The sequence below is a fragment of the Acipenser ruthenus genome, chromosome 3 (assembly GCF_902713425.1).
Source record: "Acipenser ruthenus chromosome 3, fAciRut3.2 maternal haplotype, whole genome shotgun sequence".
Taxonomy (NCBI): Eukaryota; Metazoa; Chordata; class Actinopteri; order Acipenseriformes; family Acipenseridae; genus Acipenser; species Acipenser ruthenus.
Genome location: NC_081191.1, coordinates 22,737,426 through 22,750,213, shown reverse-complemented (window position 1 = coordinate 22,750,213; position 12,788 = coordinate 22,737,426). Strand labels below are relative to the sequence as shown.

Genomic DNA, 12,788 nt, shown 5'->3' with positions numbered 1-12,788 from the left:
TCTTTATCCAGCACTTTTCATGATCCCAAAGAATTAAATACAATAAAAACAAAAGATGTTATTGTTGTAGGTATTTTGTGACCTGGAAACAATTTTAGAAAGTAAAATGAAATAGACCTCTGTTCTTGTAATTAAAAAAAAAAAAGTTATATACAGCTGTTTTCAGGGGAACTTTTCTTACTGATATAAAACCTGTTTGTTTGTATAAAGATTAAACATCACACCGGTGTCTTTCATTATGGTTAGCTTTTATAAGCAGATGTGTGTTCAAAATGTTTTTTTTAGAAATCCAAGACCATACTTATCAAAACACAATAAGAGTTTATTTTGAAAACAATTTCAAGTTTGAACAGAAATGAATGATCACAGCAGGAAACTGCATTGAAACTCATATACACAGCTAACAATAACAATAGACAGCAATGGTTTCCACTGTTGTATCTGTGTTACAAACTAATGTATCCCCCTTGTCACTGGGTAAAGCCTACCTCGAGTGGGGCGCCTAGGTTCAGTAATCTGCAGTCTTTTGTCTTAGTGGTGTTCAACCAGTGCTGCGGTGCCTCCACCTAAAAGATGGGCAATGCTAGAAATCTGCCCTTTAGGACCCTAGTTATTTCTCTCCCACTCACCTGAATGTTATCCCCAACAATTACACACCACACTTATCTCATTAAATAGGAGGACTTCCTTTCAAAAGTTTACTGCCAATAGCAGACTGAGTAGAAAAGCAATTTACAATTACATTAATAATCAAAAACAAACGGAGTTGGGTAGTAGTACACACAGTAAAGGAAAAACAATGTGTGTGTGCACAGGATCAAATAAAACCAAAAAAAGGAGGGAAGGTAAAAACACAGTGGATAAACAAGAAACGTAATATAGGAGTCATTTTATATATGTATGCTCTTATGTTAAATAACAGATTACATATACTGGTGGAAAGATTAAACTATCGGCCTTCTACCGCATAGGCCGCTATGCAAACATGAGTGGAGGCCCAACAAACAGAGAGTAACACCAAAACAAACAAACAAACAAAAAACCTGGGATGTGTCACTGTTACAGGCCTCTTCGATGCTAGCGCTTGTTGAGGCTGGGAGCAGCCACTTCAGCTCGCTCTCTGGAGCCCAGATTGCACAATTTCCAAAAATGTGACTCCTAGCTAACTACCTATGCTGTTGAGAGGACACACTGACTGGATTTTTCCTGGTAACCCAGGTGACTGTCCTGTCCGGTAGCAGTATCCACTGAATACAATCAGAGTTTTCTGTATACACTATCATACATACACTGCAAGATATACATGATACAGAAATAAAATGGCTACCGGTAGTATATTTTATTTTTAGCTAAACTAAAATGGAATGCATGCAGTAAATCTTTTGTAGCTCCTCTCCCCCTTTATTTTTTTGTTATTTTCTCCCTTGTGCATCTTTCTGTGGTGATGCCCTCCGACCTCTCTGGGACTGCTTCCCATAGGCTGTGATGTCACTGGGCTCTGCAGCTTGTCTCCCTCTCTTTACATAGCCCACTTCGCAGCTTCCCCCAGGCTACACTAATGTAAAATAAAACATTTTTCTGCTTCTCTTTTACTCTCCTCATTACAGTAAGATTTGTCAAATGCATTAGGGTATACTGTCAGAAAATAAGAGATTAATTGATCTCGGGGGACAAACACTTTGGCTAATCATCTTCTATAATTCCTTACTATTGCAGTGAAGTACATGCGGGAGGCAACCCCATATGTGAAGAAAGGATCTCCAGTCTCTGAAATTGGATGGGAGACACCTCCTCCAGAGTCCCCTCGCCTGGGCAGTGTTTCCTCCGAGCCTCCCTCTCCTCCAGCCTTCTCTCTCCATGGAGACAGGAGATACATACCACTGAAAATGTGCTATGTCACAAGGAGTATGACCAAATTGGACCCAGAGAACAGGTAAAATATTTTTAAGTTCCTTCTGACCTACAGTTACTGAACTTTAAATAGCTGGTCAGTAGGACAGTAAGCTGGTCTCTACATTGGGCAGCAGAAGCAGGGAAATATATGGCATCTGCTCAAAGTCCTGTCAATTGAGCAGAAATTCTTCCACACAACACAAAAATAATATAGGTTAAACTTAACAGTATGTTATGTCAAATGTTATTTTACATTTTCTTTTTATCTTACCCTTTTGCCCCTTACTATTTTATGCTATTTGCTATCATTATGCGTGCTTCTGTTGCTCCAGTATTGTGTTATTACAATAATAAATCTGTCTTTACCTGGTTTTGAACTTGTCTGTAGAATCCTGTGCTGTGACTGAATGGAAAGCTTGAAGCAGCTCAAAGCCAGGTACAGGAAGATTTAAAAATGATAATAACTGCGTGTTGGAGCTGGAGAACTCAGAACCACTCAGAATGATTACAAACACCACAAAATAGAAAGGACATATAACAAATAAATTAAATCACTTTTTGGGGGTGGCAGGTTAAGCAATTTCAAAATCAATAAAATAAAGATTGCCTGCAGTGTTTAGATATGATTTAATGGTTTTAGCTGGTTGCTGTGTGTGGCCTTTTAAGTTGAAAATTAACTGAACTAAGACTTACAAGTTCTTATCAAACAATCTATATAATATACAGTCTGTAATCTAGGGAGGTGAGTGACCCGAGAGAAACACATAAAAGCTGATGACACATGATGTTGTTCTGAAAAATATTTAGCTTTTTGTGGATATTTTTTACGTGATTTTTAAGTGAAAATGTTTTAATTTATTTATGTTTTCCACAATTTGCATGAAAAGTAACATTTAAAGAGTTATGGAGTTATAATTTTATGGATGCCTAATTTATGAGAGAAAATTTGAATACATTTTATTTATTTTAATTAGTAATCCTTATATTATAATTTAGGGGTGAACTAAAGTTAATTCATTTTATTATTTCATTCTGTTTAAAGTGTTTGAAGTTTTAAAAAACACCCAATTTTTCTTTTAGTTTTTCATTAGGTCAGCCTTTTAAACATCAAAGCTGATAAGGACAACATGGAAGCTTATGTAATGATCTTCAAAGTTTTAATTTGTTTTGACTGCTGAAAACTGGGAAAAAAAAAAACATACCAGCACCTGATGTACAGGGTTTCATTATTAGCAGTTACTGATTGTAACCTGGAATTTAGATTTTGAAAAGCAGTATTACTTTATTGATTTACAGAGTAAATCAGGCTAGCAGCTCACAGCAAGGTACTGTATTACAAGTCATACAAAAGTTAATGTAAAATACAAGAGTTTTCTGCTTCTCTCTTCCTGTCCCCATTACAATTTGATTTGTCCAGGGGAGCATGATGTGATAATCATCTTCTAAAATTCCTTACCACTAAAGCAAAGTACATGCAGGAGGCACACAATTTAAAATAAAACCCTAGGAGGAGTTACTGAAGACTGTTTTATAAATAACCGTCAGTTGAGCTTGAGACCACAGCCATGTGGTGTGTAGGGTGAGTTTTATTGTCAGGGGAGCATAGGTTCAGGTCCTTGCTGTGCAATGTTGATGATCTTCACTGGGGATTCCACAGGGGGCATTGCATCAGCTGGTTACGGTAATAAAAATTGTCAGGGACTGAGTCACCTCACTAAGGTCACTGGCGGCTCCTCAGGTGTTTGTGATGTTGCGAACGAACACAAATTCTCAAACCCCCCAGTGCAAAACCATTGATATGGTTGGTTGGGTGATTTAAAAATAAGTTTAATTATTAAAAATAATAATATATATCAATTGATGTGCATACATATTTACTTATTTATTTTCATTTTTTAACATAAAATAAACATTAATTTCTTTCGGTGACATTACTGAGAGAAGTGTACTGGGGTATAAAGCTACTGCCACCGTTTTTTTTTTAACTTAAAGAATCCAACAACATTTTAGAACACATTTCATTGGTGGGGTTTCCATGTAATTTAGAAACTCCTAATTCACTCTCTATTGTGACATAGCACTCGCATGCCAAGCACATTCCTCATGCTTTAGGAAGTGTGAAGCCAAGGGTGGATAGATCGCCTTCTCATGCTAAAAAGATGTACAAAAGACACACAAAGTTTTTTTTTTTTTTTTTTGCATGTTCACAAGACTTCAGCAGTGAAGATCCCGTTTGTGATGTAACCTCATGCAACTTTCTACTATAACTAACGGCCATACCAAGCAATTCTTTATTAACAACTGAGATCTACTCAAGCTTCTTTGACCAAATAGGAACAAATAAGCATAGCATATTGAGGGGTTTAGAGAGCTCTTCATTCAGTATTTTTTGAGACACCATTTAGATTTATTCAACGTTTCAAATTATTGCCATTTCACTGATGACAGTGATGTTATAGTTGTTTTATAAGTAAGGTTATACAGCAATACTGAAGCTATTGCACGTTTAAAAAATGCACCCCATTTGCAATAAGTAAATAAAAATATTACATAAAAAACAAAAACAAAATTCTTTGTCAAGCACAGAAAGATATTTTTGGTCACTGGATAGCAGATTGCTTTAAGCCTGTCCCTTAGCTTATAAGATGCAATTAATTGTACACTAGCATCTATCATGGGTACATACCAAGGACAAAAAAAAGTCAAAATGTATTAAATTAGCATAGCTGGGAATTCATGCCAGTGGTCTGTATTATTGCTGCAGGTTACCAACAGCACCAGGCAATAATAAAAATAAAGAAATAATACAAAATTTAAAAAAAACACAATACAGTATACCATACTGTCTAATCTTGGGGATGAAAAATACGTTATCTGACGAGAGGAAGTCACCAGAAATAACTGATACATTCCTGAATGCTTCAGGCAGTTCATGACACTTACGAAATGCAATGAATGTGCATGGAATGTCAAATCTGATCCCTGCCCTACACCCTCCTCCCCTTTACTAAAGTTAAAGGAGAATTCCTGTAAAGTTCTAGAACCTTCAAGCAGTTATCACAAATAGAACAGCTCCCCCAGAAGTGCAGGTAAACAGCTGATTGGTCTCTCACATGTGAAGCCCGGCTGCTCCACACCAGAGTTATAAATATTGTGGGAATGTGAACAGCTGTTCTCATTATGAGGCCAGCATTTTAGCCATTTGAGGAAGCCGTTTCCTCCGACAGCTCAATGGCAGGCTTGTTTTCTCTCTGTCTCTGTAGCCTTGCAGAAACACTGTAGCTTTTTTCAGGGTTTAATTGAGTGTTGTTGTCAAAAGCTGAAGAACAGAAACATGTCATCCATTGCTTGAGAACTCACAGAGAGGCATTATGTGAACTAATCTTGTGGGTTTATTGTAATAAAACTCTCATCTGAATTTGTGATGTCAGCATTCTCAGCTTGTTTTTAAGTTGACAAAGTGGGAATGAAATGACAAGCTGAAGTTGAAACGCTGCACAAATGAAAGAGTAATTGATCCTAATTTGATGTGCTAGCTCTCCTTTAGGTCTTTTATGTTTAGGTTACACACAGCGGGTAGATTGGTGTAACATACCAGACCTTTGTAGTACATAGAAAATTGGTAAACCATGGTAGCATTGATGACCTAGAAGGTCCGTCATGGTCTAACAATGAAATTATGTATGAGTTAAACAGGGTTTGGCTTTGATGCCATTTGTCAAGCATGTTAACAAGGTTTAACAAAACATTCACAGATATTTGTGGATAATGCAAAGCTGTACTTTCACATAAGTATTATGAGATGTGTTATACTTCTACAGTACAAAGCTACTGTGTGTAAAAATCTGTGCTGGTAATCCATCACACTTTGTGAAAGCCATGCTAATTGGAATCATTGGAAGCAAACAAGAAACGTTTACCAAAATGGTACAAACATAGATGAAACTTGAATGCATAAAAGTAGAGAATTATAACTATTTGGCTACACGGAGTTCCATGTTGTCAGTTTTAATGCCTGTAAACCTGCCAGTACACCTGTAAATACATATTTCATTTGATTTCAATATGATGGGATGTTCAATTGTCTTGGTCTAATTTGCTGTGCTTAGAATCATTTCGTTACCAACCAGCTAAATAGAGACTTAAAAACGTTTTTTGCGTATGTAAAATAACAGTGCAAAAATTACCATTGAGATTTTGTATTAGAAGTTTTAAAGTATCTTTAACTAGGGTAACGCAAATCTGCTGCTAATATCTTCCTCGTAATTTTCCTTGCAGCCAGTTTGAACTTCACTCCCCAGATGCAAGGCACACTGTAGTCCTGAGATGCAAGGACTCAACAACAGCACAGGGCTGGTTTAGCGCTGTACAGTCCAACGCCATTGACTCAGTTGCCAAGGTTATAGCAGAAGTCAAAGAGCAGATTGGAAGAACTGGAATCGCTGGGAGTCGAGAAATACAACATCTAGGCTGGCTTGCAAAAAAGGTAATCAAATCTAACTGCTAATAATTACACCTCTTAATATGTTGGTCATTTACATTGTTTTGCCATTTAGCTTAAACTTCAAAAAACACTGTATGACTTATTAAATAAATAAATTCATCAATACATAAATAAATAAACAAACAAACAAATAAATAAATAAATAAATAAATAAATAAAGTTCAATACCTAAGACATTTATTTAAAAGGTGTCAGGTTGTAGGAACCACTGTATACAGTACATAATCCAGATCTACTCTTGTCGTTGCTCATTAGAGGGCCATACATTTGGAGAGATAGGACTGGGTTGGGCAGAGGGCTAAATCAGTAACTGTATGACAGGGAGGTTTGAGGTTAGGGTTGAGCTGTGAGGGGAAGCTTTTATGGCAATGTCAGTATCTGCACAATAAATTCCTAGAACTAAAAAGTGTATCTGATCATTTAAGAGGCTTTCAGGGTAAAAGAGGCCTGGGCAGGGGTTGCTTAACTAATAGACAACAGAAGAGAACTGTTTCCAAAGGTTGTCACAGATATTTCACTCTATAAAGCAATGCCAAAGAAAAGGCAAGAAAGCCTCTTCAAACATGTAACTTGAAATGGGCATCAATAGCTATGTCTATCCATCTGATACACTAGCCAGTGATATTTAATGGCTAAAAGAGAAGGGATTATTGTATGATTGGTCTGTTTCCTTGATGCTTTCTTTTCATCACTGCCTCATTAAGTGAACTTTGGCACGAATCAGGGGGAGAAAACTAATAGAGGTGAAATCTGTGCTTTTTTTGGCTATCCTCTTTTCTGGGTTTAATGAGGCCCTTAGTTAGAGGCTCTTGTTACTTTGTGTGTGTTTTTTTTCTCATCCCATGATGAATGGCTGTGACGGGAAAAGCCTTCAGTACATATTCTGTAGTGCTTTCCAAGTTGCTCTCCGCAACAACTGCGGCTTTCGTCAAGAGCTGGTTTCAGGCTCTGGGGCTCTCCAGCTCTGACGCACTGCTGGAACAAACTGTAAACACTTTGTATTTGGTACACTGATAGAAAGCAGAAGCAAATTAACTGCTGGGGGTGTTCTTATTGTTAACCTCAGTACACACACAGCTAAGACAGGCAAGTAGCAGGTTCCTTTTGTTCTCTTGCTTGTTCTGTGGTAACGTCTGGTCAGTGCTCTGTGGTACAGCACCGTGTTAGTGGATTGTGCTGCTGAATATTGTCTTTGCTACTGGGATTGCAGTTGTGAACTGATCACTTCAGAGGCATGTAATGAATGTTGATTTGTTCTTTACATTTGCCATTTATTATCCGAGGGCAAATGTACAAACAAAGGAAGCTCCTGTTTTTTTTTTTATATATATATAAACTCACTTCACAAACTTGTTCTGCAGGAAATCTAAAGCTATATTCTGGAACTAAAAAGGTGATCATTACCTGCATAAACATTAATTTAAGTTTAAACACTAAGGGGGTGTAAGTATAGGTGCAGTGCAAATAATTGCAGCTAGGCAATTATTTTGCACTGCACCCTATGTAAGCTTAAGAGCAATGAAAATTCCTGAACACGCACAAATAATGATCCGCAATTATGATAACACCGTGTAACAAATTTTTTTTTTTTTTGGTTCCTGGGTAGTAAGTGTTATTTCCTAATTGCTTATGCCTCAAAAGTATAGAAAATGGCTATTATTCCCCACAAACTTTGCTTTTGTGACCAGGACAGTGATATTTTGAAATTTACCTATTTCCAATGAGAAAACGGGCAAATTTGTGTCTTTTCGTTCACATAAAGTCAGAAAAAAACAACATATGAATCCAAATTAACATGTATTTATACTAAAGTAATACAAAAATGACTACAAAGGATTTAGAAGTGAGTAGTTTTTCGAGATTTACGATTATACTGTAAATCACTTTCACAAATCAGCCCCCAAATGTAGTCTCCCATCATGTTCTTTGTCCCAAAATACTCCTGGGTCTAACTTGGCCCCATTTTACGCATTTTTTGTACCATGTTAAAAAGGTGTCTTGATCCCCAATGTACTATACATGGCTACCAGCCACTAGATTCTGTTCTGGGACGTTCGTTCAGTCACTCAGCAGTCAATCTGTCTCACGCCACCAAGCCGAGCCGTGCAATCTTTGCAGAGAGAAATGAATGAAGAATAAAAACGACGGGCTTCGGACAACTGTGGAGATCGAGTTGCTAGAAGAAAATGAAAGGAAAAGGTTGGTCTACAAAAGTATCTTTCTGCACAGCCCATCAGTTTTTGCAGCAATGTTTTTGCCTGGAAAGCCACCCAACAATTATTGAGTACAATCCCATTCAGGTCTTCAGTTTTGAATACTTAAGTATTTTACACCAGTATATACAGTACCTTAAGGGTAAGTAGCTTCAAATTACTTTTTTTGTTTTTTTACCGTGTTAAGGTGCTTATGAGTTCAGGAGTTCCTGCTCCGTTATAGTTGCCTGCCATAGACGTATGTTTCAGGGGCTAGATAAGCCAAAGTGTCTTTATAGAAGTAAGTGACAGCCCCACTTAGTACACAGCAGTGTACTGCCAGCATAACAAAAGAAAATTACATTAGCCTACATTACACATTCCTAACAACATAATATGACTATACATACACTTTAATAACTGTTTGCTGGCAAAGACCCCTGCATTTCATTGATCAAGTTTCACAAATCCCAGTAAAGCTCTACTATTTCTAGTCATGTCGTGAGGTCTTAATTTCTTTTTATTAAATTCAAGTTTTAGCCCCCAATACCTGGTAGTCCCCTCCCTTAGAAAAGTCTCACAATCTGTAGTACCTGCCCACTGAAATGTCTATTTTGTATATATTTTAGGCATATAAATGTTAGTTAAAACACTAGGAGGGAGATTAAATACAAAGAAATACACCTTTGTTATTTCCTGTTCTATGGTGACATTCAATCAAACTTTTTAGAGGTGCCGTATATTTGTGTTTCAAGAGCTTTGTTTTTGACAACTGTGTAATTGAACAGCAAAATAATGCAAGTCATAAAATCGGTTCTGTAATTTGATTGAACCAGCCCCAGGCAATGCAAACTTTTAATTTCAGTTTTGCCCCTTGAGCTTGTAATGATCTCTGGTAATTGAGGAATATAGAGGTGTGTCTTTCTGCTCCGCAAATTCAGCCCTGTTCTTTTGGAAATGCATAGAGTGTGATTGTGTTTCTTTTAGATCCTGTACTGTGAAATATTTGCAACTAGGTTTCATGCAGCAAAAACTCTTCAGGGAAAAGGTTAACAAGTGGAACAGGTTTCATTTCTAATGATCTGGAGTGCATAGATGGCTAAATTTAATATATGAGAATTTGGTTGAAAAATTTAAATTGAGAACAAAATACTTACTATTTCACCCTCCTTTCCTCCAAAGTCTAAGAAAAGCATCCTCACCCCATCATCCGAGGACATTTTGAGTTTCTCAAAAGGATAATTAAAAAGGGGTTTTAACAAAGCCCCTTCCTGCAGTTCAGCTGACACGTTGAACCCTTGCTCGTAGTGAATAGTCAGACGGCATTCTTGGTTCTTGTATGTACAACCTAAAATTACAAAATAAGGAATGTAATAACATGCCTATCCCTTGTCCTTCCTCTACGCATATCAAGTAGAATCTCACAACAAATTCCCCTTTCAGTGTTTGAGGAAAATAAGACAAGCGCCTCAAATAGTTCAGCCAGTCAAATGTCAGCGCAATGAAAATGATTTATAAGTATTCACTTAGTTGAGCCAAACTTGTTATAATACAGGTTTTAAATGAATATGGATAATGTACTTTCTAACCCCAACATAAAACGGATTACTGTTACTTCAGCTACTGTGAGACAGTTAGGCTCTACTGAAAGTGTGACGTACATACAGACAGGTACTGCCTTATATTCTCAGCTTCTGATACTCTCAGTAATGTGTGCTAAAGAATGAATTGTGGTGTCCAGCTTACATCTGAAATCCCATTTACTTAAATGAGATTTGGCATTTAACAAGGATACCACTCTTTGATTTTCATGACTTTGTCCTATAATTATTTAGACCAATTTGTAATAGAGTGGGTGTCCATGTAAAATTCAAAATACCATATATGTGTTTTTTTTTGTTTTGTTTTGTTTTTTTATGTAACATGGGCAAAACACAGTGACAGACCCTCAAGGGGTTCTTTGGATTTATATAAAACCCTAAAGTGTGACATACATACATTTACGTTTTTACACATTGCACAGCCACCATCACTAATTAAACCTCTGTCGCCTGGGATAATAAATCTGACCCAGAGAGGATATTAATTACAATTATTAACCTTGAGACAATCTGTATTCTGTGAAATGAATGAAATTTAATTACAATACTTTGTTAAAAAAAATGGGAGTAAGAGTATTACAGAACTCTTTGAACAATCCAATGAGAGAAAGGGTTTCTTAAAGCAACACACACCCTCTAGCATATGCAGAGAACAGATCACAGTCCCAATGTAATCATGATCATTTCACCCCGTAGAGTTTACTTTATGAGGCAACATCCCACTCCACAATCAAGCAGAATGGGTCTATGCATGAGTTGGCAGATTTTGTTTGAACAGTCTGTCCTACCTGTGGTTTTTGTTCACAATGCTTAGGTCAATGACCTGCCAATCCAGAGAACTCAAACAAAACAAACTCATTGAGTTGGTCACAAAGACGTTCCTTTACATGGCTGCAAATAGTGGGCGACCTTTGAGTTTCAATTAGCAAGTATCAAGTTCTGTTTCTATAATCACCACTAGTTCTCTCTCTTTTTCTGTACAGACATCACTTTTTTTTGTTTTATTTCAATTAACAAAACATGCTTGCAGCTAACAAGCTTACTATCTGCTCTTTGTAAAGTTATTTTGAGCCTGCATACTATACAGGCCACATGCTCTTGTGGTCCAAACCATCTCCCTGATCCTACAACAGCTACCCACTTGTAGATTTGAATGTAAATGACATAAAAGCTTCAAAAGGCAGCTTATTGTTATTGAGAGTAACTGGATTTGATGCTTTCTTTAACATAGTATGTAACTAAAACACGTCTTCCTTTAAAACATAACACATTACATCTGCACAGCCAATAGAAGTCCATAACCTGTAAGATTTGTGGAGTTATATCATTAGCTGTAACACATTCAAATAACAGTTCTGTGTGTTTGGTTAGGTTACAGTACTTTTTAAATACAATAGCTCTGTTAGTCTTGAAGTATAATATACACTATAAGTCAAGAATTGGCAATGTCATATATATGCCGTTATAATCGGACGGCCACACCTCTTTATGCTTAAAGACATTTCAGACCTTAAAGAAATAGAGAGACCACCAATATTAACAGGTATGCCTCTACATTTGGGGGCTGATTCGTGAAAGTGATTTACAGTATAATCGTAAATCTCGAAAAACTACTCACTTCTAAATCTTTTGTAGTCATTTTTATATTACTTTAGTATAAAAACATGTTAATTTGGATTCATATGTTGTTTTTTTCTGACTTTATGTGAACGAAAAGACACAAATTCGCCCGTTTTCTCATTGGAAATAGGTAAATTTCAAAATATCACTCCTGGTCACAAAAGCAAAGTTTGTGGGGAATAATAGCCATTTTCTATACTTTTGAGGCATAAGCAATTAGGAAATAACACTTACTACCCAGGAACAAAAATTGTGTTACATAGTGTAATGAGGGTCTCAATGAGCGCATCAATCTATTTAGTGTCCGCACTTGCAGTTAGGAGTACAGAGAGCAGTAGTCGCTGTATGATATTTGTGGAGCACGAAAATACAAAGTAAAAAAAATATTTCAAAGAAAGGGCAGCAAAGTCCCCTTGGTGCACAGAAAAAAAAGAAAAGTTTTCTGAGAAGAAGCTGAGAGTCCTTTTTTTGGAAAATCCTCAGCCAACATCAGTTATGCGAGTATCCTTAGGAAATTATATGTATTGGCCTGCCCTTTTCAGCATGACATCCACAAATTTGCCTAGCACTCTGGAAAAGGTGGATTGGGCTATCCCTCCAGACATTCAGAGTGCAGAGAACACAGCACTTTCACATGATAGCAGTCCCTAGATTGATACTGGGGTCTAGCTTATCCCTCAATTAAGCTATTTGGTCTTGAATGACCTGCTGATTGAGACAATAACGCTTTAGCACCGCATCCTCCGGCACCCCAAACAAAGTGACCCTGGTATTAAATCTGCAGGGTCTTCTTTATCTTGCCCTTCTCCGAACGAGTTCCTGCCTCTCCTTAACAAGAGCTAAATGTCACCGCATCAGGAAGTGTACCACAGCAGCCATCCTGAAGCCATTGACAGGTATCTGCAGGTGTGTGCTTTTATACAGCTCTTATTTACTCGCTTCTACAATGGTCTGCACCTTGTAAGAAGAGGTGTAAAA

The 12,788-nt window shown here is 37.0% G+C and overlaps 1 protein-coding gene across 1 annotated transcript in view; it reads left to right on the top strand.

Moving 5' to 3' along the window:
- Positions 1 to 12,788, top strand: part of LOC117435603 (beta-1-syntrophin-like) — a 62,392-nt gene that overhangs the window by 31,130 nt on the left and 18,474 nt on the right. The window contains exons 2-3 of the mRNA XM_034058926.3: positions 1,717 to 1,933; positions 6,172 to 6,379. Coding sequence (XP_033914817.3) covers positions 1,717 to 1,933; positions 6,172 to 6,379 — 425 coding nt within the window. The remainder of the gene's footprint in view (positions 1 to 1,716; positions 1,934 to 6,171; positions 6,380 to 12,788) is intronic.